Genomic DNA, 27,987 nt, shown 5'->3' with positions numbered 1-27,987 from the left:
ACTCTCGAGGTAAAACATCCCTCTGCTTTCCCTCGTCTTCAAAACTTAAACTTATCTGAGGTTTTGAACGCATACTGCTGTCTGTACTAAGTCAGTTTTTTTTACTCATATCTGCATCCTTTACATCCTCAGCCTAACCAAATGAAACCTTCTTCTGTGCCTGCTTTCAGTGGAAGGGGTGTGGCTTCCAACAAGCTCACACCTGATTGGACAGTTGTTGCCATAGAAACACTGACTCAGACCGTCTTGGCCTGATTACTGCTCACTGTTGTCGTCTGGCTCCAAAAGAATTAGCTCGAGCCAGAAGTAAGTCGTTTTCTACAGGTGACGTCACAGACGCCCAAGTCCAGTTCTCTCATACAGTCAATGAAAGCGACAATTTAGTTATTAGTTTTGAAATTTAGAAAAACACAATTTCCTAATTACACTGTTGCCATTAAATCATAATTATGTGAATAAACACAAACTAACCCAGGCGCTAAGTCATTCAGAAACGTGACGACGGACGTGAACCATCCTTTGATTGACAGCAGATACATTTAAATTTCTGCCATGGCACTAGCGCTCATCATCATCAATCAAAGGAGACGTCGGCGTCTTCTCCTTACAAGTGGGAGCGGCTAGGGATTAAACCATTTTGGGAATGGTGGTTGGTGATTTTGCAGAGAAGCTGTGGATCCAACAATTCACATGAAACGCTCAACTTCTGATGAGCGGTGTGACGCTCTGGGACCACTGTGCCCAAAGTTGTTGGTCATTTGACTCATTTAATAGAAAAAAAAAGGGTTTCCATTGCAGTTTTGCTAAATGGGTCAATTTCGATAAAACTCAAAAACCGCCCCCTCCAACAGAAAAACCTTTTTTTAATAAATGCAATTTTTTTAAATGGTCGTGCTCCATTAGGTGAATTTATTGTGAAAACACAGCTGATATTTGTTTTTTGTTCTTCTCTCCTTCTCGTTGTTGGACAAACCCAGCATCTCTGCCTCCAGCTGCTCAGCAACACTCACCATGGGTTTTTTCAGCTCGTTGGGTTTTATGCAGCGGACGAAGAATGGCTGGCAGACGCTGAGCGTCCTCATAAGCATCTCCAGAGAGCGCTTGAACTGGCTGCTCAAAGTGGGCGAGCGCTTTCTCGTCTCGACGCCCTGCGAACACACAAACGCAGCGTGAAGCGACCACAGTTCCTGCTGATCGCAACTTTGGTTGCTTTAAAAAAAAAATAGATTGAACCCCTTAACCTGAAAATTCAAAATGAGTTTGGAAAATGGGAAAAGGCAGAATTTAAGTCAAGAAAACAATTAAGTGTCAAAGGAAATCAGCTAAATAGATGAATGACAGCAACTCTGGAACGTCACAAATGAACCGAAGAGTTAAAGAAAGCTCTACGGACAGCTGGGGTCTGCAGCAACAGACACACACAGGGACACGCACACTACAGGCCCTTGATTACCTTGGGAGTGGGGGTGCTGGGCTGCTGATAGCCACACAGAAACTGATGTTAGAGGTAAAGAAACAGATAAAAAAAAAGGCAAAGTGAGCAGAGAGCGGAGCAGAAAAGCAGAGGAAGGCAAACGTAACCTGCCCCATCATCAATCAGCAACAAGGAGGAGGAAAAGGTTCATCCCCTAACCCTCACCATGGCAACATCCGCCTGGAAGATCTGCTTGATGAACTTGTTCCTGGACGAGTGCACCAGCTGGATGATGTCGGTGTGGAGGCTGTCTCGGTTTTTCTCCAGAAATCCTGAAATGTGATCCAAAGTTTTACAAGTTTTGAAAAGGCAAATAATTCGGTTTTGTTTGTAATTTCTATCATTAAGTAAAAAGAACCATTAATTTGGTCCTAAAGTCAAAACTCAATTTAGCAGCACGTAGAACATTCAGAACCTCAGCCATAAAAAATCCTGAACTGTGATGAACTGAGCAATCCACAAGGGGGCAGTATAATTCATTTACCATGAGAAATTCATAACTATGTCTGGAATTCTGCTTGGAAGACGCACAGTTACAACTTCTCGGATTTGGAGAAATCAGAGAACCATGTGATAAATTAACATGATTCTTATTTTTTAGAAACACCAGACCGTTTGGATTTTATCCGATATAGAAAAACTGAGTGGAATACGGGTCACAATTTCTTCCAAGAGTTTTTATGACATTTAATTGTTTTAATTTTAAATCTAAACTTCTTTTTCTGTAGAAGTCCACAGGGTTTTAAATCAACCAAAACTAAGAGAATGAAGCAGAAACGTCTCGTACCTCTGGACTCATAATGCACCACTCCAGCAAAGTGTTGGATCCCAAACTGGGTTTCGTAGCTGTTCTTTGGAGGAATGTAGTTGCAGTTCAGTTTGTGCTGAGAGTTGAGCTTATACAACATAGTGGCGTCTGTTCCCTGAGAAGAGACGGAATCCCACATCAGAAGGTTTTTGAACGAAGGGAAGCTACATTTCTACGTCCTTCCTCTAAATCACCTTGGGGAACTTGCTCTCTTCATCGATGAGGGAGATGATGTTCATGGGTTTGTTGGCGATCATGTCCAGAGCATCCTGGTTGTCTGTGAACTCGATGTGCTGCCAGCTGATGTCCTCCAAGTTGTACTCCTTCTGCTCCAGTTTGAACACGTGGCGAACAAAGAACTGCTGGAGATTCTCATTGGCAAAGTTGATGCACAGCTGCTCGAAGCTGTGAGGAGGAGGAGGAGGAAGAGGAGGCGGCGTTAGGTGAATCATCAGCTGGGAGAAGGCGTTATCCAACAACAAAACGGAGATCACCTGTTCACAAAAAAGTTCTCAAAGCCGAAGATGTCCAGCAGACCCATCGACCTTCTGATGAGACTGCTCTCGCAGGACGGCGGCCGATAAATGGCGGCGTTGATCTTATCCACGATCCAGACAAACAGCCTCCCGTAGATCCCCTGTTAGAAAAACACAAGTCAGCAAATATTCAGGAGAAATGTGTTAGTTTATAACATCAAATTGCCCCCCCCACCCCGCCACCTTAGAACCAAGATTGCAATTATTCAATTGTCTCGCAAGGACCAAAACAGTAGACCACATACGTCCAGTTCTGAGGTCTTTCCACTGGCTGCCTGTCTGCCGCAGGACAGACTATAAAGCTTTCAGTGGCTTAGCATCAAAATACACAATTGACCTCCTGACCCAGTGGGAACCAACCAGACCTCCCTGGTCCTCTGGATCCCGTCTTTTGTCAGTTCCTAGAGTCCAAACCAAACACGAACAAGCTCCATTCGTATTGTATGCTCCACAGATCTGGATCAGACTTGCAGAAAGACTTCGATCAGCTGAAACACTCAGTTGAACTAAATCCAGGTAAAAAGACTCACCTGTGCTCAGCTACATTTGATTAGTTTGTATTCAAAGGTTTACATCCACACTGTTAATTTAAGCTGATTTAACATTTATTTCTTTGGAATTCTCTTTACATTTTTGTTGTAATGATCACAGCTTTACTATTTCTTTTAATGTTTCATGTAAAGCATGTTGAGTCGTCTTCATTCACAAAGTGTGCGATATAAATAAACACGCTTTTTTTCTACAGAACAGTCTTTTATTGTGACATTAGAAAATGAAAAACCATGAGATAGATGTACAGTAGAAGACTGGACCTGGTGAGTCCTGCTTGTTTTTATATTGTTTGCATATTCAATGCATCATGTATTGTATGTTTAAATGCAAATATCTATGATTAAAGGAAACCAAATGGCATCATTTACATGCGTGTTTCTTTACGTTTTTAATTTTTACTTTTCTGTACCTTTTTAAAAAAAATCTTCTTTGATTATTATTTGTGGGTTTTTTTTCCTTTCCAAGTAATTTCTGACCTAATATCCTAACTAGGATGACATTTATTTGAATATATTTCTTTGTGGGATTTTTCTTTAAGATTTTTTTAGTTTAGATTCAAAAATTCCAAAACCTCCATTGGTCATCTTTATTTTTCCAGTGAGAAGCAGAAAGAAGCATTCATTTTTAGAACAAACCAGTATTAACCCTCATATTAAATATGTTGTACCACAGGGCTCAGTCTCAAAACCACTTTAATTTTCTATCTACATCCCATTTTTTTACCAGATTATACCTAAGCATCATTTATCCTTTGAGTTGTTCTAATGAGCAACAAATATACCTTTTTTTGAGTCTGAGACCCCAAAAATGATCTTTCACAAAAATGTAAACTAGGGGAGCACAGATCAATTGACTTCAACTTTCTTAATTTTGGGGGATTGGTGATCCGTTGATACTTGCACATAAAATCATTTGCCTCCACAAAGGTCTATCAAACAGCCATTGTCCGCTGTAGGGAATCTCTCAACCTGGTCACGTTTGCGCCTGTGTGAGCCTCTGCAGTCAGAATTTCCATCAGTGATGTCGTCTGTTTGAGAGTTTTTTGTTGTGAAAGAATAAGCAAATAAGCGAAGCGTGGTGGAAAAAGCAAAGCCGAAACAAGGAAACTTAAGAAGCTCATAACCTGTAAGTAAAATAAAAAAACTGGTCTGTGGAAATCTGGCTTTTTCATGATCTGTGATTGGCCAGAAATCTACAATCGGTGCACCACTGATGCTACACAAGCAATCGGCGAGGAGCCTCCAAGTTGTTAAATACATTTTCATCATATGATATGCACTGCCTCTGAGGTACATCTAGGTTTGACTAAGTTATTAAAGTGAAAAACATAAAGATTTTTAGGTTATCTATAGACATGTAAAGGTATCCGAGGGTCGGCTGGAAGGAAATGATCGACCTGAGGAAATAATAACAGGAAAAAGCTTTTTCTTTTCAGTCAACTCCAAATAGGCTGGTTTTTACCATGTCTTTCAGCTCTTTAATATAAAACGTGTTTTTTGTAGTTTTACTCCAACCTAGTTTCCATTGTTTGCTTTAAAAGCTCCACCCACAACCACAAAGGTCATGACCTTGTCTAAAAAGTGGTACCTTGACAAAGGCATCTCTGACATCCAGGCCTTGATTCATGCTGAGGGGCGTGGTGACACTTTCACCTCGGGTGATGAGGGTTCGGGTGGTCAAACACACCATCACATCTTTAGGCTCCACCTGTCAACACAGAAATGTTAATTAAACGGCGCCTTGACACGTCCGCAGTCAAAGAAGGCGCCATAAATCAAAAATCAAATAATTCAAGGAGTGTTTATTGCCGTTTTCAGTGAACAGAGCAGTTTCACAGAATTGGAATTTGCTGTGGTGCTAATGTGCCACATGAAACACTTAAGAATAGAAAAAATGAACAACAGTAAGCAAAATTAAAACATGACACAATGGTCAGAACCATAAATAGCATAAGTAGTGCAATAATGCCAGTTTCCTTCCTCAATTGACATTCATGGGACCTCATTTACCACCAAAACCACACCCAGTGTTTTCTAATAAACAATAAAACCTTCAAATAAATAAGCTCACTTTAAAAATTAAAATCATACAACAAGAAATGTCTTGGTGACTTTTTTTAAAATGTGAATCTTTAGGAGATTCCTTTAAAACAATGATTTATGGCCGTTTAACTGCGGTTTTTAAATGTGTTACAGTTAAAATAAAACTTTCAAAATAGTGCAAAATGTATTGTTTAATTATGGAACATATGCAGTAGTAACAAGCCATGACTTTTTTTTAACACAAAAAGAAACATTTCTTTAAATATATACAGAGAAACAAGCTGCACCACAGCGTAAATTCGGCCTGCCCAACCCTGGTCCTCAAAGTCCACCACCCCGATTGTTTTCCTGCTTTCTCTCTACACTTCCAGCTACCTGGATCAGGCAGCAGGAAGTCAGTCAGGATGAGGAAACACCTGAGTCAGCAGAAAACAGGGAGGGTGGGAAATCTCAGAGTTGGGCGGAGACAAAATCATTACGAAATCAAAGAAACATTTGACATCTGATTGCTGTAAAAACAGCAAACGTCAAATGTTAGAATGATAAGGTAGAATAAATATAATAATATTTTGTTTCTGTGCATTTTTCCTACAACAAAATGTTTTGTCTAATTCTTAAAGCCTTTAGCTTCCCTAAAGGTGAAGTCTTTTTCCCTCTTTTTCTAATGAACAGGCTTAATTTGGACGCAAAAACAGGACCCACCTCCATAAGGGACGCAGCAGTCACCAAGTCAGGAGATCTTACAACCACACAGGCGTCCAGGTTGTCATAGGTTCGAGCTGCAAGGAACCAGAACAATGGTTTGAAAAAACAGAAACAGTAGTGTTTTAAAAGGGACTTTTAAAGGTTTTTTGGGGGAGTGGAGAAAAAAATGTCAGTCACTGATTCTGCAAGCTGATCTTAAAAAGATTAGACATGGTGTGCAATATTCACAATTTTTTTTATTTATATATTAGTTTATTTTCCAGGGACAACAGCATCTCTGCAGAGGCGCCAGAGTTCAGGCAAAAATCAATCAATTCATCTGTTGTCCCTGGACTGTCTCCCAAAAAACAAAGTGAAATTGAAAAAACAAAAATGCAACAAAAGCATAGATGAGAAATAGAAATATATATCAATGCTGCAAACGGATTAAAATACAATAAAAGAGTGTCAACATTTAAATAAAGTATCCAGGAAATCACATTGAATGACCCACTGTAAACCATGGGGGTGGAATCATCATGGTATGGGGTTGCTTTTTCTGCAACAAATCAATTTATCTGTACAAAGGAAAGGTTGAATGGGGTCATATTTGGTGAGATTCAGGGCAAAAACCTCCTTCTATCATAATCACATTAAGGATGAAACGTGTCTAGAATCTTCCACCAGGACAATGATCCCAAACACATCAATGAAGGAGTCGATACGTCAAAAGCATTTCGTCCAACAGAGAATCTGTGGCGAGAGTTGAAAGTCCCAAAACCATCACAGCTCTGGAGAAGATCTGCATGGAAGAATGGACCAAACCAGCAGCTACAGAGAAAACCTGCTGAAGATCTACAGGAAACCTTTGACTTCTGTCATTACCAACCAGGGTTACATTCATTCAAATAAATAAAAAATCACAAATGACTGTGATTTCCTGGGTTCTTCGTTTACATTCCATCTCTCACAGAGGAAGTTTATCTATAAAAGTCTATCTTCTTTTAAGTGAAACAACTTTCAGAGGCGGTGACTGCCCCTCCCGTCCGCCCAAACCTTCAAAGCGCAGGTTGCCCATGTGCAGGATGGCAGCCAGCAGCTTGGAAATCTCCCAGATCTCCGTCTCCGTGAACATGAGGACCTTCATGGCTGACAGGATGCTGGAGTATTCTCGCAGGTCGTTGCGGCCGTCACACTCTGTGCAGTTACCCTGAAGGACACGTTAGTAAAGGTAATGATCTTCAGGGCGATGAATCCTCCACCTGCAGCTCTGATAACCTGAACCTCAGGAAGTTTAAAAATGGATGGTCTCTATTCACAGTTTACATTTCTGCACAGGATCAGGCAGGTTTGGATGAGATGATAAACCTGCAGACTCACCATGGTGAGGTAGGAGTAGTCGGTGGCAAGGCCCAGTCCCAGTTTAGCCTTCATCTCTGGAGCCATGCCTTTCAACATGCAGTAGAAAACATGGTAGTTCCTCTCATCAGGAGCCTGCAGGACAGAGAAATACATCACTGGGGGAAAGCAAGTCTGTCATTAAACAGCTGGACAATATTTTACAGAGGATTCTGCTCATTTAGAGTATAAACGCACACTCCATTAAAAAACTTTACAACCTGGTAACAAAAAGTCGGCCCTTAACGCTCAGGAGTTTTTAAACATTGTCCATCAACAATTGAACTGATCAACATTAACGAATAAAAAGGATTTATTTGAACTGTTTTTCTGTGGAGGTTTATTGCATTCATAAAAAAAAAAAATCAGAACATTTTTGAGAAAATACATTTGAGTGATTTTGAATTTTTTATTTACAAAATTTTTTTTGTTTTTCAAATTTGTGTTGTTTTTAAAATGAAAATGTTCTCATGCATGTTGATGTAATTATTATTTTTTTAAAACTTATTTATCGAAATTATTTATTTATGTATGTAATATAAATCAAATTGTTTATGTATTTATTCATTTATTTGTTTTTTGTCTATGTTTGTTTGCTGTGATACAATAAATGAATAATACCAGAGTTATAGGTTACATGGGCTCCGCCTGCTATGCGTTTGGCTGTTTTATTGCAAAAAAATACACAAATTCAAAAAAAATCTCTTAATTCATTTTCCCCCCAAAATATCAACCTGGGGTACGAGGGGCCGGGAAAACATCTACAAAGTATTTTTACTTTATTACTATATTACTACTTTATTACTTCATTTGTACTAAATAAATAAATTAGCTCAGGAAAAAAAAATTACAATAATATTCCAGAGAATTATTTTTGTAAAACAACAATTAAAAAATGATCTAAAAAAGCACTAGATTTTTTTTCCTATTGTTTGCAGTTTTGTATCAAATGTTTATCAAGTTTGTTTGCAAATAGATTGTACTTATATTTGACACTGAGCTGAAGGTTAATTGAGGCTTGAAAAGGTGAAGATTATTGAGTTTTTAGAGTCTCACCTGTCGACAAACACGAGATTTCTCTAGCAGGTACTGCTCTATCTTGGCTCCTTCGATGGCTCCCCGCTTGTTAAAATGGATGTCGATGTACTTCCCAAAGCGGCTGGAGTTGTCATTCCGAATCGTCTTGGCGTTCCCAAAAGCTAAAAGGTGAACATCAAGTGAGTTCCAGCTGAGACTTGGACCGAAACGTTTGTAACTCAACCACAGTAGCAGTGTTTGTCTGTGGGTCGAACACTAGGAGTCTACCGCTGACCTTCAAGAATGGGCGTGGCCTCCAGCACCTGCTGCTCTATCCAGGAGTGCTGACCACTGATGGCTGCCAGGAACTGCAGAATCAGTTTGGTGCTCTCCGTCTTGCCGGCTCCAGACTCACCGCTGTCACACATACAGTTTTAAACAACATTTTAACTTCAATTCAAACAGATAGTGAGTGATGTGGATCCATACTGTAGTAAAATGGACAAAAACAACCTAAAAGTTTAAGCAACTGTTGGGTTTCCTGTTGACGTCACACAAACCTCTATGTAGACTCAGATACATCTGCAGATCAACTCGCACACGTATGCATACGTGTACAAACATGTCTGTCTATTGTATTTATTGGCTTTTATTGTGCTAATGTAAAGCCAACCCTGCTATTGATGCTATCAGCCATCATGGACACCAACCAAAGCCTAACGTTTCCAAAATGAATAAATATTGACAGAAGGGGGGTAGAAAAATATCGATCCTGTGAAAAATGTGATACGTTGCCTCTGTTACAGTCTGGGCTATCTAAAGGTATCGTATTGTGACGTGCGTATTGTGATATGTATCGTATGAAGATACGTATCGGATTTTGTTCCACGTAGGGCTGTGGATTGGCAACACATGGCCCAAATAGACGGGACGAAAAATCTAAAGTTGTTGGAGCTCTTTGAAGTTTAAGGCAGAATCCGAATTCTACCCCTTCAGACTCAGCCTAAAATGCTGCACCTCTTTCGGTGTAAATTTGGTTTGACGTAAGTGAGGTTTAGGAATGTCAGTTGAGTGTCAAACTGCTCGTCTAGTTTAGTTTCAAGAGCTCAGAGACGCACCTGATGATGCAGCACTGGTCCTTGTTGTTCCGCTGCATGTTGAAGTAGCAGTTGTCTGCAATGGCGAATATGTGTGGTGGCATCTCACCGATCTTCTTGTTGGTGTAGAGGCGGATATGGTCTGCAGTGTAGATGGGCAGAAGCTGGTAGGGGTTGACTGCAACTAAGATTGAGCCCGTGTACGTCTGCGGCAACCCAGAGACAAAACAGGACAAAGAAATGGGTGTTTGAAAAAACAACAACAAAAAATCCAATAATTTCCTTGTGTTAAAAACATCTTCTTTCTATTTGATAAAAATCATTTAAAAATTCAAATTATTCTGACAACTGAGTCAAATATTTAGCTAAACTCTCATAATTTTGAATCTGGTTCCATTTCAAGTCAAGGCGCTTTTTTTTGTCACTTTCCCTTCATACAACTGCTTTGCAAACAAAATTAGATAAAGTTTCATTGGATCAGAAAAGTCAAGGTCAACAATTATTAAATAACATACAGCTATTTTGAGTGAAAGCGGCGTCACACGTGGTACTAACATATATGACGTGTTCATTGTAGCGAATCAGCAGGTTTCGGAGGATGCCGGCTTCGTTGAGGTCGCCCAGTCGGATCATGTCCTGCACCCCGTGGATGGAGGTCGGGTGCATGGGCTTAATGTTGGTGGCATTCTGGGGGAAAATCCAGTGTTCCTGTTTGAGAGAGAAGACAGACGCTACGCCATCCACCTAAAACCAGTTCACACTTCATACATTTTGGGATTTACACACTGCAAGAAAAGGTCCCCTAGAGTCGAGTTAAACATAAATAAGAAGAAAAAAACACCAATTGTGCAAGAAAAATGGACATTTGTTCTGATTTTGGGGGAAAAAAATCAAGTCACTAAGACATGTTTTCTTAAACTATTTCTTTTAAACAAGAGTCTGTACTTTTTTAATATTCCGTTTTTGCAGCATGCAATTCAAGTTAATTGATGTACCAAGAAAAACAGACAATAAATAAAATCAAAACTTTAAAAACAAATATCAGAACTGGAAATTACAAACAGAAAAGAAGGTAAAACCTAAATCAAAAAAAAAATAATGTACTTTTGTAAAAAAGGAATCAAGTCAAAAGATTTATGAAACAAAAAAGTTGGTTTGTTTTGTAATGTATGTATTTTTAATCTATAGGTTTTTCAATTGATTTTTTTTATACTTGTATTTCTATTGTACATCTTTTTAATTGTTGTTTTTAGCTTTTTAGTTCGACAATTGTAACATCTGTCCGGGGACAAGAGATAATTAAAGAAAATCAGAATTGACAAAGCCTTTTGGATAAGAGGTGTAACGTCTTCAACTTTAAATACCAAGTCCAGATGACAACCTTTAAACCTAATACTGTGATGGTCCCTGAGAAATAAGTAAATAAAAAGTAAAAGGACATTCAGAGATTAGAATCAAAAGCACAGAAATTAATCAGAGGATGACAAAATCCAAAATGGGTCTTTTGATGAACTTTAAACTTTAAAGAGTTTTTTTTTAATTTTCCCATGATTCACCTGTCCTTCATCATCCAGAACCTGGATCTGTCCAGAGTCGCACAGTTTGACCACGGCTCCCACGGGAACGTCAAACTCTCGGCCCGTCTTGTGGTCCAGCCACACATAGTCCCCCTGAAAGCACAAGAAAAGACAGAATGATGTCATCACCGCTGTCATTTCTTTTACTGCTTGGCTTTTATTATGAGGGAAGTCAATCTCATTTCAGTCACATTCTACTGTTTACTTAGCATAACGTTTCTATTGTCTTATGGTGGTTTGGGGCAAACAAAAGCTAACATTCAAAACCCATTCACTTTTCCATATTTCAGACTAATCTAAAATCTTTTCCAAACAATGAAACTAGCTGGAAGTTCACTTTTTAGGGTGAAAACACCGGGAACGTACCAAAAAATTAGTTTCAAATGAAAAACATGTTATCACAAACTTTCCATACATCATTCACCAAGTTAAACGTGGGAAATTTATTTGAAAAAAAAAAAGTTCAAAATTTAAAATGACAGTTGGAGTTCACTTCTATTTATAAAAGATTAAAAAAAAATTGAAATTCTTTCCAAGAGGTGAACTCCAAGTTCCCCTTCCATAAACGTCGTTTCAGGTGTTCACTTAGACTGTTTTTCATGTAAAAACATAATTTTTAAGTCAAAACTATGTAGAAACTTTCTGAAGATGAACTTATGAGCCAATTTAGAAAGTTTAGGCAAAAATAAACTCTTTTGATTGTTTTTACAAGTTAAATAAACAACAACAAAAATAAAAACAAACTGTTTAGTCTCTTCCAACTTCCAAAAAATAAACTTTATGGATATTCCTATAATATATATATTTTCCTAAAAATACTATTTTGTCAAAAACATAGTAAATTTGAAAGTGTTACACAAAGTTAGATATATATTTTTACAGAAGTTACCAAAAGATCACGTTTTTTTTTTACATAACTTTTTTCTGATGGATAAAAAACTGTTTGTGGGTCATTTTCACTTTTAAATAAACTAATCTTATTTAAATGATTTCCGTCTTAGTTTGACTGCTTCACAGAGACCACATTAAGATCCTGATACATAACAGCTTTGTGCTGAAATCAGGATTGTTGAATAACCAAAAACGCTCAGAGTTACATCACAGAATCCAATTCACCCACTTTTTCAGCCGCCTGAAGGGAAGATTTGGTTTGAAAAAGGCTCAAGAAGGGCCAGCTTTAGTCTAGAGGGGCCGTGATGTAAATTTAGGACAAGACCGATTATGAGAGCCAAAGAGTTTATTTAACACAGCCCTTATCCACCAACAAACGCTTTTTCCTCCATGTTTTTACCGTAACTCCCTTGTTTCTCTGCACGTGTTACAGTAATTCACTGATTTCCTTGATTGCTTTTATACAGCAGTCGACTGTTTTACAGCAGTTTTTTCCTCTTCCAGTGTAGCTTTTCTCTTCTGCAGGTCTTTTTACAGTCTAGGTCAAACAAAGATACTTCCTTTTTCTTCCTGGCTGCTTTCACGTCACGCGTAGAAGTTTGCTTGTTTCAGTCTTATTTAACTTTGAACTCTCTTATTTTTTTAACTGTAAATGTACATCATGTGCATCACTTCTTCTCTTTGATCCACAGAGAAGTTAATCTGAGATGATTTTATGCATGAACCCTAAAGTTTACTGAACAGATGTGGAGAAGTGAGCTGCTCCAAACAGAAATGAACAGTGTTTTGGTCTGTTATAATTGAAAAAGATACTCTTTATTATTTAAAAAAAATACAGTAAATGAAACTGTTTTTGTTTATCCAACGATTTTTTACTGTTCAAAGCACATCTGCTGCTCTGATTTTGGGAAAATTGACCAAAATTATCCATTTTGGAAATTGAGTTTTTTACTTATTTTATTTTTATTTTTGTTTCTGTTTTGCCTCTTTGTCCTTTTTTTATTTATCATTTGTTGATTAGATAAATGTATATTTATGTTATATCTGTTTATGGGATGTGACAACATAATCATATTTGCTGAAAGGTTTGCAGGTTTTGGTTTTAAAAAGTGATGTTCCAAGTTTCTGCTGCTCCGGTTCCCAACTGCCGTTTAGGCCAGCGCAATAATAAAGATCAATCAGAATAGAGTGTTCTCCCAGACGATGGAAACACTTCAAATAAATGTTAATTATAGATGAATTGAATCCTAAATCGAATGGAGTAAGTTTTGAGAACTATTCAAATCAATTTGATTTAACATTTCGGCAGCTGGAAAACTCACATCGACTCTTTTCTGCCTTACAGCTAAAAAAACAAAGGAGCCCACACAGAAATGGAAGCTAATCCCGCTCACACACAAGTGGGAAGCAGTTTTGGAATGTCAAGACTTTTAGCCTTTGCTGTTTGCAATTCTCACTCTAGGAAAAAGTTAAGCTTCACCACAGCCAGAGTTTTTAACATGGTGTGGACCTAAAGGACCATGCAACCTATGATTCCTCACGCATAAAGCATTGTTTAAATCTTTTTATACCATTGGCCGCTGGGTTTGGATTAAAAAGTGATAAACCACAGTGATATACCATGCCTAAAAAAGTAGTTCTGGTCACATAGCATAAATGTTTTGTATCACTGCGCTGGCTTCTTTAAAACAACCTTTAGCTTGAAGCTGAATATAGCTTCTCACGAACGTTACCATGACAATGCGCCAAACCACGTAACAAATAGTCCGCTTTTTGTGAAAAAAGCGATCCAAATTGGAAAAAAAACAAGAATTAAGGACTAAAAACTGGCTAATATTAATGGCGAGCAATTAACATCACTCAGTGGGAGTCCTTGGGCTAGACCTTTAACGCTACTGCCTCCCGAGCGCGGTTCAGCTGCAGCTCACCGCTCCCCCAGGGGATGGGTCAAATGCGGAGAAGAATTTCCCCATTGAGGGATAAATAAAAGTATCAATCGTTATTATTATTAATATTTATTTTTTGTTTTGTAAGTGACCATGGTATAAGTGAGTTAATGGCCTTCGAAGTGTGCATTATCACTTTTTAACGCACTTCTCGTTCGCGTTGGATGGTTCAGGCTTCCACAGCGGGCATTAAAAAGTGATAATGCATACTTTGTCGGCCATTAACCCTTACATAATTTGGAAAATAAACTTTTATAGTTTCTAAGCAGGTAAGTCCATAGAAACCATACCGTAGACTTTTTTTCATGTCTGAAGCTCATGAACACAATTGGAAGTTTGTATGTCTCTACTTTAAAATAAAAAGTCTGTTTTCCACAGCAACCACTGTTCCTAGTTTATTTGTCTTTTTCTTTCTCTGGCTAACAGAGCCAAAAAAAAAACAGTTTTTCATAAAATCTATGTTTTGTTTTAATTTGGAAAAACTAAATCAGTTTGTCTTTTTGCAATGTTTGTTTCAAATGTTTAACATCACAGAGACAGTTTTTATTAATTTACTGCTGGTCAATATTGTGGTTGCTGTGGATCTGCAGCAGATTATTTCCATTTTTTGTGTGTGTTGTTTTGTTGTTATGTGGCCTCCAGAACAAATAAAACTAATTGTTTAGGTTTAAAACCAAAAATCTTCATTTAGTTCTTGGTGAAGTCTATTAAATTTGCCCTTAAACTGGTCAATTTTTACAAGCCTAAAAACTTTTCAGTTAAAGGCATCAGAAGAAAATAGTCTGTAACTGCAGTGTGTTTTTTGTGCAGAAATGAAAAATTTACAATATACTGAACTGACTGTACCTGCTGCAGAATGACCATGATTCAGCTGCTGGTTGAGTCCAGGACATCAGAGGTCACCTGGTGTGGGTTCTGAGGAGGAGACCAGTCACAGAAAAGTAGGACTCAGTTAAAGCCTTAGTCCCAACTGCCCTCTGTATCAGGGCGATCTGTGGGTGAAAAATGGTCAAACCTGTACAGGGCAGGACAGGGCAACACAAAACATCAAGGGAAAATGTTTATGTGTGTTTTTTCTACAGGCGTGCAACGGTTGGTGGTGAACAACCGCACAGGTCAACCCCTCCAGATGGGTGGATGTGAAATCGAAAAGTGTGGTTAGAAAATAAAACCATCACAGCTTCTCACAAACAAAACCACACAGGTAATGCCAGAGTTTAACCCTTGTGCTATCCTATAGGATCCAGATGACTCCGTCCTTCCATTGACGTGTTCTCCCTACCATGACAAAGGTGGATAAAGGTGGAAAGATTTCATGTAATCCATGGACACCAGTGAAGATCACAAATCATTGAAGATAAAAAGGTTCAGAGCACTGTCTAGTGGGTCTAGATGACCCAACTTCCAATGTTAAAGTGCCTAGGATAGCACAAGGGTTGAGGATCAATTCAGTATTCATGGAAAGATCAAATCCGCCTCATCACCGAAAACGATCAAGTAAAAAGTATAAACTGATAAAGCTACAATAAGAAAACAGTAGTGCTGACGAAAAGTGAAGATACTAAAAACATATTTTTATGACAAAACGAGAAAAAAACTGTTGATGTTCAAATCAGGATCTGCAGCATTGAAAACCAGAATGGTTTCCATGGGAACAGCAGAGCGGTTAGGATGGCTGTGGGAGGGGGTTTTGTTCCTGGCTTACTGAGATTCCTGGACTAATCCCAGCCCAGTTTGAGTTTGAGCCTCGGCTCCTAAACTTGGAGCTGCTGAATCAATGTGTGGAAGAGTCCCCCTCCAGATGGTTCACATGGGGAGGAGAGCAATCCAACAAAGACTCTGAACCTAGAGGCCAGAACCCTGACCAGCGTGGAACAGAAAACAGGTCCTATGGGACCAGAGGACAAGGTTAGGAGTTTTAGCAAACAAACGTTCTTCTTTTTTTGTGACAGACAGCCCTGGTTCCTCAGTGAGGAGGATAAAGCCATAAGGGGAGGGGTTACGGGTTTTAATGACCCATTAGTGATTAACTAAGCAGATTACCAGTTAGATGTGACAAACTACACATCAAACCAACCAGCAATGGAGGTTAAGCCTGCATTTATAAATAAAGAAACCCATGTTTGTCTTGTGAGGTAAACGTGTTTAAGCTCAGATTTAAGTTGATGAGGATGATGAGGATTTTTATGGTTTGCTGGTTCAACGCTATGACTGGGCTGCCAATCCTTAACCACGTGGTGCCAATCTGGCTACATCCTTAAACCCAGACCAAAACATCTGCTGCTTAAAATGTAGCTGACGAAACCCATGAACAAACAAATGCTCGCCTTCAAGACCATTAGCAACTTCTATTACTAAATTAGATCTACTTTTTTTTTTAATATTAAAGACTAAAAGCAGCAGGTTTGTATTTTTTCTGATTTTCTTTAGTGCTTTTAAATATTTGTTTCTGTTTTGTTTCTGTTACACATTAAACAAATTCAAAGCTGCTCTCTGTTTTAATTGGTTCCAGTATATAAACCAAAGTGTACGTTTGGGCAATGGTCTGCCTATTGACTTCCTGATTGAAGCACATAATGAAAGAAAAAATACTGTAGAAAAGTCATTAGATGAAATAACCAATAGGGTTGGTTAAACAACACATATCCATAAATACAACTGTAGTCCAATAACAGACAAAGAAACTGGTTTAAACGTTTTCATCAAGAAAGCCCAGTCATGAGAATATTTTCAAACCTCCTAATGTATATTATAATATACATTAAATAATATACATTAAATAATTCTTTGGGACCGTCACCCTGGAGAACCAGAGAACATTTTTCTTTTTGGCTCTAAAGGTTAATTTGACCATTTTCAGTTTTTTACTCATTTTTGGACAGCAGCAATTAGCTGCAGCCAAAAAGTTTTTAAAAATTGAATTAATCAAATTATACAAAAAATATTTAGACATTTCAATTTTATAGTCCAATGTCTAATGTCTAGCTATTTGGGTCATAAATAGGGATTTTGCTGCTCAGTGGCCTAGTGGCAGAGTGTCCACCCTGTGACTGGGAGGTCGCTGGTTCAAATCTATGCCTCTATGGACAGTTGGTGGTTTGACCCTCCTATCCAACCTCATCATGCTGGGTGTAAAGCAGGGAGGCATTGAGTCCCATTCTTCGGGTCTTTGGTACAACCCAACCATGGATTTGAACCACTGAACTCCCAGTCACTGGGTGGGCACTCTACCGCTAGGCCACTGAGCTGCAAAATCCTTATTTCTGACCCAAATGGCTAGACATTGGACGGTAAAAAGGAAAATCTTAGGTCTTTTTTGATAGGAACTGTGACATCACAGACGTGGGTGGAGCAAATCTTCAACAGCAAATAAAAAGGAGGACATATATAGTTTTTTTTAGCCATTGGAGGCATGTTTCCAAGTATCTATTATGAAACCTTAAAAAATCCGTAGCTTATCATTTATACTAATCAATAATACAAATGAAATGTCAGGAAATTGACAGGTCAGATGTATTTTTGCAGTAGAATCTTTCTTGTGTTTTCTCCAACATTTGAATAGTTTAACAAATTTAAAACGGTAAAGGGGGGGGGGTGTTAAGAGACTTATGAAAGTGATTACCTTAAAAAAATTTGGACTAAAACCAGTCAAAACCATCACAGCTCTCAAAACCCAAAGACAGTCTGGTTGGAGATTTTCCCGTCAAGTCTGACAGCTTGCTGAGGCCCGGGCTGCTAATCTGTGGGTGTGGCCTGTTACTATGGTTACTATGGTTACGAAGAAACAAGCTCCTCGCACGCATCCTTGCGGACTCACATGGCAGGGATTGAGAGGCGCAGCAGAACGGCGGTGGGAAACTTTCATCATCCGTCAAGACTCTTCTGGAGACTCGCCTCCATGAAAACTGCAGAACAAAGGAGACAAACTTCTGCTGTTTTTAATAAATCAGCACATTTAAAACAAAAAAGCTCAATAAAAATATTATACCAAGCTATACTGGCTGATTTAACAAAGCTTTTAAGATGGCCCATTTGGATAATTTAGAATTCCTTTTTTTCATTTTACATTAGTATGAACATTTAGATTTATTTATTCGATAAGAGAGATTAATTACATTAATAAACATCTATCGGACAGTGATAGACAGAAATATGACACATTATAGCAATAATCCTAATTTACACCAGTAATCCATTGACATGATGAAACAAAAACATAAAGAGACATTAAAGAAGTCAACAAATCCCAATAAAAAAATACAGAAAACATGCTGGGAATTTTGGGGGTTTATTGAAATCCCACTCCAAACATGTTTTTGATCTGTTGAAAAGTTTCCCAGTGGACTTTTAATTATGATTTTGCCATTTAAAGACAACGTCTTCCCACCCCTTCTTTCAAGCAATGAAACAAGATCTACTCATCCTTAGTTAATAATCAATAAATTTATTCAATCAAACGTGACTTAACTGTGTCTTTGTTTCAGTTTGATTTTGTTCATCAATGCATTTCATCATCTCTATAAGGATTTTGATAAATCTGTGGGATTTCTTTCTTGAATTGTCTGCAATTAATGCCTGAAATAAACTAAATCAATCAATAAATCAAACATTTTTTTTAAAAACTGTCGTTTTCTTGGACATAGTTTCTGCAGAGCAGCGCGGGTTTATTAGCAATTACCCTCCGAGTTGTGGTCGGGAATGTTGGCTGACAAAAGAACATATTAAAAAACACCTAAAACTCAATTTTCAGACTGAATTTTTAAACTTTCCCACAAGATAATTTAATTAAATTACTCAGTAAAAGAAACCCCAAAGCAGTTTTTTTATATCCATTCTTGTATTTTTGAGTATTCCTCTAAAAACCTGCTCTCTGAGCACCAGCTCCTCCCAATCCACAGAAACAAGTGGGTCCTCACATTGTGACATCACAAAGTGAAGAACAGCACCTTCCAGGAAGAGTCTGTGCTGCCAGCCCCGCCCCCAGGCTAACAAACACACCCACTGTCTCCGCAGAGCTAGGGGGATCGGCTTAATGCTTTAATTTTATATAAACAATATGCACGTCCATCTTTGCAAAAGTTCGGCTGTTGTTTGTTTTTGTAGGCAAAACGCAGACAAGATGCTGAGGCCGACTCTAGGTTGATGTCATCAGTCGTCCTACTTCTGGATAAGACAAGAGCTCAGGAAAATACCTAATATCTAATACAAAAATGTGTTCTTTTGTGTGCGTTTGTCATATAGATGAACGCTGTTTACCATAAAAGGCATAGTATAGGCTCTTTAAGAATTCATGGTTGATTTGGTTCTCCATGGAGAAACCTGATGGAACAAAGTGTTGGATGTCATTGACAGAGTTTGCCCTGAAAAACTTCCCATAAGCACAAATCATAAAAACAAAAAAAGAAATTCTAAATTAGTTTTACAATAAAATAGCTTTTGTTAATGTTAAATTGTTGGTAACTTTTTAAAAAGAAAATAATCCTCATTCGTTTTTCTGCAAGAAAAAAAATGCAGTCTGAAAAAAAAGAGTATTTAAACTTGATTTAACCGGTAACAAGCTTTACCACCATTTTGGTGTCTGCGAAGGAACCAATTAAAAATGTGTTAAAATCGGGACACTTTCTTTGCTTTTAAGACCCAAACTGTTTCTGTGGTGAGAATTTTTAAAATAATATCTGATGAAGAAAAATTAAAATCTTATCAGTATTGCATATCATTTTTCCTTAGCAAAGTTTCACACTATTTATTTGTGGCTCTTTTATTTATTTTTTTCAATGATTAAAACTATTACTAATTTATTATTATTATTTTTAAATACTTCCTAAAAATGTAAAAATACCAAAATGTTCTTTTAAAAGTGATTACATTGTAAAAGCAAGTTTATTTGTCGCAATTTTTTTTTTAAAATATATATATATATATTCACACTACAAGATTGGATAAAAATTCAGTAAAAAAACTCACGTTTTTTTTATTTCAATGTCAGTTTGGGCTCTTTTAAATGTCTCAGCTCAAAAATTCTAGTCTTTTTTTTTGCCTTATTTAAAGTAAAAACTCAATCCAACATTTAAAGATATTGAAGAGCCTTTCTTCAAGTCTTAATTTCTTTGATAAAGGTCAGATTTAAAAGTAAAGGAATTTTTGAAGATTAAACAATAAATAGATAAATAAAAGTCAGAGGCTGAGATCCACAAAGCTTTAGATAAATTTATAAATATTGAAACAGACCTGTGACATTCAGAGCACAAGTCTGATGTTTATTTTGAAGGGGGAAAAATTGGAAAGCCACCACTTTGCCCCTTCAAAATAAAGGATGGAGTCTATTGAAAAATAAAAATTAGTCCCCAAAAACAAAATAGGGTCAGTTGGTAGAAACAAAACAACAACATATAAAAAATAAAATGGTAAATCGTGTGTACTTGTACACTGCTGTAGTGCTTTGCAACCCCATTCACACGTTGATGGCGCCACCTTCCACCAGAAGCAAGGTGGGGTTCAGGGTCTTGCCCAAGGACACTTTGACACTTTGGCGAGCAAGGCAGGAATTGAACCTGCAATCGTCTGATCATAAGTTCACTGCCCCACCGCTCCACCACAGCCGGCCCAAAAACGTCAATGATCTCAATTTATTGTTTAAGCTGAACAGTGTCAAAGGGACAGATGTTTTCAGCTTCTATTTTACAGTTTTGGATTTCAAGTTCATTTCGTTAAGAAATTGATGACGGAAAAATGTCCTTTAAAACACAAAAATCATGTTGAAACTCGGATATAAATAGTAGAAACATGAACTCTGAGACAGTATTGGTTGCCTTTAGTCTGCTCAGTTGCTTTTCAACAGTTGTGCGTTCAAACCACCGGCAGAAACCTGAAAGGAGCACAATGGCTGCTTAAGTGCTACCACAGGTCAGGAGGAGCAGTAAGAGGCTTTAGGCTGCACAGAGGCAGCATGCAGGCCCGGCTGCAGGGAACAAGGCCGCGTTCGGCTTACCTCACTGCTGCTGTCTCGTCTGAGGATACCTCACTCCTCCTGAGCTGACAGGACAGAAGAGACGAAGAGGAGGGGCAGCTGAAGGTCTGAGGAAGGTCTGCCGCCTTCCTGTCAAAGTTATTCCCACAAACGTTGCCTCGGTTTCCCGTGTTTCATCCGACAGGTTCCGTCTTTGTGACCCCGTTATGGTCTGATGTCTTGGTCACTGACCAGGCTCCTGTGGGCTGGGTTCTCATTCATGGCTGCTGATCCTGATTAGCAGGGAGGTGGAGCTTATTGTTGGTGGATAGAAACCTGCTGGGAGGTGGGGAGGAAGGTGACCAACGTCATGCTTTTTACTCCAACTCTGGGATCCCCAAATCCAGGCTTGGAGGGCCGGTGTCCTGCTGGTTATCCAGAAATCCTGCCTTATTTTGCTGCTGATTACCTGGATCAGGTGTGTTTAGACAAGAAAGAACTCCAATGGCAGGATGGTTGGAAAAGATGTAGGACACCGGCCCTCGAGGCCTGGATTTGGGGACGCCTGCGTCTAACTGTTAAAAAAACAATGTAGTTAAAAAGTTTGGGTTAGGGGTGTAGGGGCAAAAAAATCGATTCTGTTAAATATTGTGATTTTTAATTTGGCATAACAAGAATGGAATTAACGTTGACTAAAGTTTTTCTTTTTTTTCTGGCCGTCAAATTCAAAATTCTGTAATTTTGTTTAAAATGTATTAATACGTGTTCCATGTGAATAACTGGAAATTATCCCATTGAAACAGTAAATAGTTAATTTGCTTCTGATGTTATTCTAAGGGTTCAAAACTGCAGGCTGATTGGTTGGTCCTTACACGTTTACCAAATCTGTCCCTCATTGGTCAAATCTGTCACCCCTGATTTATTCAGTGTTTGAACTAATTAGCACTTAATTTTCTTAATTATACTTAAATAACCTTATAGTTTTTAAGATGCACGTTTAAGCTTTGTTTTTTTATGCTGAAATACATTTTGTTTTGAAAAATGGGCAAAAACTACAAAAATATTTGGCTGTCTACCAAAATAAAAAAGCACTTGTACTTAAAATACAGTTGGAGCGCGTTATTCTTTCATAAATAAAATGTAGTTTATACATTTCAAGGTGTCTTGGTATTCAAAGTTTTTTCAGTTATACTTTTTAAGAAAAATGTATATATTGGCTCTATTACAGATATAGTTATATGAATCGTATCACGATGTGTATTGCATGGCCAGACTAGTCGTGATCCTCGCGCATCCTTTGTTCAACTGCTCGTCATGCATAATGTTGTGCTTTCTTCAAACACAGTGATGAAACTCTCAGCTTGTTTTTCCCGTTTTATTTCAAAGTCATGCCACAAGTTGACATTAAATACAAAATAAAAATAATAATTTCCGATTGTAACTATAAAATAACCACAGTGTAACCGAGAACTGAACTCAAAAAAGCTCACCTGTAAAAAGAAAAAGTAAAGCTCACACTGACGAGCACACGGCACAGAACATACAGCACGGCTCTGCGACACCTAGCTATCAGTAAACATACCAACTTGGAAAACAAGTGTAGGTGGATATTATAAAATTAACAAGCTTATAAAATACTGATAAAAGGTCGTAGTTATAAAGACAGTAGCAACTCCTAGAAGAGTCACCATGCATTGGGTTGTTCCAGTCTGCAGTCTATAAACATTGGCAGAAAAATACAAGAAGAATCGCGACGTTGTTCCTTCAGCGGACGTGATCTAAGGTAAAAACGAGCCTCTTTTAAACGCAGTCTAGATGGTTCAGACACGGAGCGACGTTCAGCGACTTCCTTTCTTCAAACACATGCAGAAGTATGCAAGGCTTTAGAATCAGAACTCCAGCTTGTTTCAAGAATTTGTAAACAAAAATCAGCGTTTGGTTGGTCCACGTTTCCCCCACTTCCTTCATCTTTAGTGTAAAAGTCAAAAACATTCTGTGATACATTTAGTTGTAGGATTCATGAGGCGACGTCTCTTACTCAAGGTTTGTCAGACAGTAGATTGGATTTTTATCATTTAGCACTCTGAAGCCATCACTTCTGCAGATTTGTACTGCCATATGGTAGGAGGCTAGACGTGGTCGTATTGGGAACTCTGGGAAGTTGCATTAAACCCTTTGGATGTGGAGCAAATCACAAAAACAAGACTTATATTTAAATTATTTTCAACGCCCTTCCAGAAAGGCTCCACAATAATCACGGCAAACAAAAGACTTTGTGCTGTTGTTGTTAGATCCTAAAAAAAAAAAGATCCTAGAGGGAGATCGCAGATAACTTCTGTGCCGTTGAACATGGCTGAGCCATTAAACTTCCTCCGTTTTCAGTTCAATCCAAGACCCAGATGGTAATTGGCGTATACTTATATAGCGCTTTTCTACCTACAAGGCCCAAAAGCACTTTACACTCACAGACCCATTCACCCAGTCACACACACATTCACACACTGGTGGCGGCTCTGCTGCCGAACACTGGCGCCAACCTCCCACCAGAGGCAAGGTGGGGTTCAGTGTCAAGGTGGGAATTGAACCTGCAATGTTATGATCATGGGTTGACCGCCCTACCGCTGCACCACAAGATGTCTGGAGCACAGCGGTTTCTAACCCCTGACTGTATGGACAAACGGAGTCATAAGATGGAGAATTTACATCCAACGTGCAGATTTGAAACACAAAAAGCTCAAGTTCAGGCTGGAGCTGCATCTCTTTAGCTTTTTGAATCACTGGAACAGCAGGTGGATTGGTGAATCCACAGCACAGTGGTGGGGTTAAGGGTTTGAAAACCATCATTTACAAATGCTGAGCTGTCAAACAACTGTTTGTTTTAACTGAAGGATGTTGGCTCTCAGGATTCACATCCTACTTCAGGTCCAGCTAAACCCAAAACATGACCAATGCTTTTTAAAACTTGACTTTAGGGACAGGTTATATGACAAAAAAAACCAAAAGGTGCCTCGAGGAACCTCACAACCCTGCAGAGATGTAACTAAGATCCAGCTAGAATTTTAAACTGGTCTTACATCCTGGTCGAAATGACTATAAAAAACTATAAATTAAACAAAGGACTAACATAGCTTAACCCAGTTGATGAAAAGTAAAAAAGATTCTGCCTAACCAGAACTTTGGTTAAAAAAATCATCAAGAAGTCTAATTTCGCACCCAACTTTTCCTAAAACACATCATAAAACATTACGTTTAGAAAGTAAGATGCTGCGTTTCAAACTGTCTGAGCAAAAGAAATTCATTTAAATTTACCTTTTGACACAAACAGAAATACAAGGTATTATTTAAGAGGCTATGGGTGCTTTCTTGTTACCTGTAACAGGTCAGAAAGTATGTATATTTGTGCATGTATTTTTCATTTTAAGATTAAGTATTTGTTTGTTTAATGTATATATTATTTCAGGGTTGTAACTATTAATCAATTAACCGATTTATCTTCCTACGATCCAACCAAATCAATCTGTCTGAGGCGAGATGTTAATCAAGACAAATCAAATCGACCTACGCCATTAAAAAATGGTATCAAAATGAAACAAGTCGATTCGATTCATCTTGAAAAATACCATTTGGATTGGGGTACGGTGGGTTTATTTTACTATAACGTAAGAATGACCAAGTGAATCACAGCGGACAACACACATGTGATGCAGCATAAATGATCAGTCCATCATTCCAGTCCAATGTGTGGAAAGATTTTGAATAAAGTCATGTGACCATCCAGAATGTTCTAAGAATGTTCCCTTTGGATTCTTTGGATGTGGAAAAACAACAGTGGTGAACTTTAGGAAACTAATGTGAATGGATTTGACTTTCATTCTTGTTTACTTGTTTTTTTTTTTACACATATTTCATTTACACTTGATGATCTGGAAGGAATCTGGAAAACTTCACTGTTTAGTAGCAGGAATTTCTCTCTGAGTCTGGTGGAAGTTTTGGCTAAAGATGTCCTGGATCCATTTGAGGTAAGAGAATCCGATTGTTTCAAATGAACCACAAACTATGATATGAATCAAGCTGTTGTTAAAGTGAATCATTACACCCCTATATTGACTGCTATTAACTAATTAGCACTCCTGGAGACGCGAGCGCCCTGGGCAGCTGCGACCGGAGTGTAACACAGGGGGGGGGCCCACCCCCCTATCCACCCTTCCCACTGATCCTTGTGTACTGCGTTGTTCTGAGAATATGTGCTTCTGTGTTCAGACTGTGTTTTTTTCTTGTATCTACACATCATATCACAGTGTTGAGATACGACTTTTTTTGTCACCAATCACCCAACCCACCTATTGTAACCATCTTTACCCATCCTAAGAAAAAAGGTGCGCAGTTGCTGCAGCTGCCTCAGTAAAACTCGAACTGTATGTGTATTTGTTGTATGTCTGATCTTGTTTGGGTTGCACTGGAAGTAATTTCGTATGTCGGTGTAAAAGCTGTGCATATGACAATAAAGGATTCTGATTAATCTTGCTGTACATGCGGACAGTGACGATGGAGGAACATCTAAAACGAACTAAAATCGGTCTCCAGTTTGGTTTACAGTGTGGATTTCCATATCAGTTTAAAGACACCAAAGACTTTGCAGAATTGGACCCCGGCACATATTGAGCGATCAGATTTTCTAGGACTGCATAGATGCTGAAGGCGAACAGAAACCAGGTGGAGGCACCGACCAAAGGGTGTTGCAGAGATCACTACAGTGAAAGATTGAACGAGTGGTGAACAAAAACATGATGGAAGGGGATGCAAATAACTGGCCTCACGTTCGCCGGTGTTTCAGCAGAAAAACTAAAGAGGAAGGAAGCGGGTTTGGTGAAGAAACCTGCAAGGACACAAACCTTCACCAAAACATGGATACCACAAAAATAAAAAAACATGTCAAGCTGCTGCTACTTTCATACACACACCGGATTATGCTGACTGTCATGTACAAAACCTTAGAAAACCAGATGCAGTTTAAATCCATGCACGTGTGGGACAAAATCCTATTCTTACAAACAGCGTGTTTACCAAAGTAGCAACAGGGAACCTTCGAATCTCCAGGAAGCCAAAATGTGGAATTCAAAATTTCAGTAGTAAATTGAAAATGCACTCTTGCTACATGCACGGCATTTTTGGACTCATACAAAAGTGACCACTTATGTGAGAAGTTCAGCTTTTTTTCAGACAGTAGTAGTGTTCATCAGACTTTGCTTTGGCATGGCCAAGGAGGGAGCGTACAGTCTGTACAGAGGACACAGAAGCTTTGCAGCATCTACCAAAAACACTCCAGGTCCAGATCCTCCAACCAGGCTAAAGTGTGTGTGTGTGTGTGTGTGTGTGTGTGTTTGTTTCTGGAGGTTAACAGTGAAAGCCGTAACACTTTTGGCAAAAGTTGACTATGTGCAACAAGTACAAAGAGCAACACAGTGAAAAATCACAAGATGAAATATAAAAAAAAAAGAATATTGGAACACAATAAGAGTAAACACTGGTCCAACCAAGTAAACACATTTTCATCTGCATTTCATTCAACTTTTTGTTTTTTGGCACCATTGCAGCGCATAAACCCTAAAGTGGAAACTTGATTGAGTGAAACATAATGTTGACATTTCACTAGAAGAAAATCAATAATCCATTAAAATAAGCTTCACAGAAACAGCAGTAAACTCCGCATAAACCTTAAACAGGCATTATGATTTAAGGTTTTGTTCATTTGGGTTTGAAAATGGTTTTGTTTGTCGTCTAAAAGGCTGTTCGATTGGATAAATCTGAGCTTTCAGTCCTCAAAGACCAAACAGACAGATGAACTGTCATAGTAAAGAGTTTTTTAAATCTTGACCGTTTACATTTGAATATTGATCTGTTCGTAGTGGTTTTTAGTTGTCTTCACTTTAGCTTTAACCAACTGTAAAACTGTCATGAGAAGACGATCCAGCCAAAGGAGGAGAAAACCTTTAGAAAAAAAGCTGTAAATGACTTCCTTCTGTTGTAAAGTTGGATCATTTTTCTCTGAAAGGAACACGCTTGTGTAACACGCCTCCCAGTGGTCCACTGGTAAACTGATTTGGCTACAGTGCTTTTGTTTTTCATAGAGGACGTGAAGGTATTACCGCCTGTGCTACACTGAGACACAGGTGTGAAACTCCAGGCCATGAGGGTCGTGATTTTTCAACCAACCTGCCATCGAAGCTCCTTATTGGATAAAACACACCTGATCCAGGTAATCAGCAGCAAATAAGGCCGGATTTCTGGATAACCAGCAGGATGCCGGCCCCCCAAGGCAAAGACTTTGACACTTGTGCACTAAGAGAAGAACAGTTTGACTTCCGGATTGTAGCTCATCTAAAATGAAAGCGTCTGGTTTCTTTGTTTCTGGAGGAAGTAGATTCACGTTTTTCCCTTTCAAACTTAAGACAGCAATTAATGACAGAAAGTTTCTGCCTCTGCAGATTTAACTTTCAGATGTTCTATTGAATAGTATGGAATCAAAATAAGATAATCAGAGTGTTTTAGATTTTAAACACAATATTCCAAATAAAGCTATTTAGTGAAGAAATGGCCCAAAAGGAGGGTTAATTAGACAATTTTCATTAAGAGATAATTAAATGTACCGGGGCAAAAAAAAGCAGATCAATTAACACAAATAACCAGTTGTAACTTCAATTCCATGACAGAGAACATTAACCTCAACCCCTGTTGGTTATTGTTGATATGTCTTATTTTACCTGAAGCCACTCTTACCAACCTTGATAGATGGTTTTAGTCCTAAATGCTCACAATGCCTCCGTCATTCATGAAGTTACCCCAAAGGTTCTGTGTCAGCCCAACAAAACCAAATGAGCTGAGCACCTTTAACATCCTGTACATGGCTCTCAGGGGGCGACGCCCATTCTTCTGGTCAGGGAGCGCGATCAAACCGGACACATAACGTTGCCGGGATGCAGACCGTTTTATCGGCGTGAAAGAAAATCATTAGACAAACT

The 27,987-nt window shown here is 38.5% G+C and overlaps 1 protein-coding gene across 3 annotated transcripts in view; it reads right to left on the bottom strand.

Annotated features, from left to right (window-relative positions):
* LOC101155375 (unconventional myosin-VIIa-like) overlaps window positions 1-21,268 on the bottom strand; it is a 55,434-nt gene extending 34,166 nt beyond the window's left edge. For 2 of the 3 annotated variants that reach the window (XM_020709152.2, XM_020709154.2), the window contains exons 1-18: window positions 21,011-21,268; window positions 17,840-17,927; window positions 14,869-14,937; window positions 11,165-11,278; window positions 10,164-10,316; window positions 9,630-9,814; window positions 8,807-8,928; window positions 8,551-8,693; window positions 7,477-7,590; window positions 7,153-7,306; window positions 6,115-6,191; window positions 4,958-5,077; window positions 2,777-2,919; window positions 2,477-2,687; window positions 2,262-2,397; window positions 1,640-1,746; window positions 1,454-1,495; window positions 1,011-1,148 (exon numbers count right to left, since the gene is read on the bottom strand). In XM_020709152.2, coding sequence (XP_020564811.1) covers window positions 1,011-1,148; window positions 1,454-1,495; window positions 1,640-1,746; window positions 2,262-2,397; window positions 2,477-2,687; window positions 2,777-2,919; window positions 4,958-5,077; window positions 6,115-6,191; window positions 7,153-7,306; window positions 7,477-7,590; window positions 8,551-8,693; window positions 8,807-8,928; window positions 9,630-9,814; window positions 10,164-10,316; window positions 11,165-11,278; window positions 14,869-14,886 — 1,977 coding nt within the window. In that variant the 5' untranslated portion in view covers window positions 14,887-14,937; window positions 17,840-17,927; window positions 21,011-21,268. The remainder of the gene's footprint in view (window positions 1-1,010; window positions 1,149-1,453; window positions 1,496-1,639; window positions 1,747-2,261; window positions 2,398-2,476; window positions 2,688-2,776; window positions 2,920-4,957; window positions 5,078-6,114; window positions 6,192-7,152; window positions 7,307-7,476; window positions 7,591-8,550; window positions 8,694-8,806; window positions 8,929-9,629; window positions 9,815-10,163; window positions 10,317-11,164; window positions 11,279-14,868; window positions 14,938-17,839; window positions 17,928-21,010) is intronic. The other variant, XM_011483953.3, reaches the window with a different exon arrangement.
* Window positions 21,269-27,987: the final 6,719 nt, after the last annotated feature.

Source organism: Oryzias latipes, chromosome 14 (assembly GCF_002234675.1).
Source record: "Oryzias latipes chromosome 14, ASM223467v1".
Lineage (NCBI taxonomy): Eukaryota > Metazoa > Chordata > Actinopteri > Beloniformes > Adrianichthyidae > Oryzias > Oryzias latipes.
This window is presented reverse-complemented; position numbering and strand designations above follow the sequence as displayed.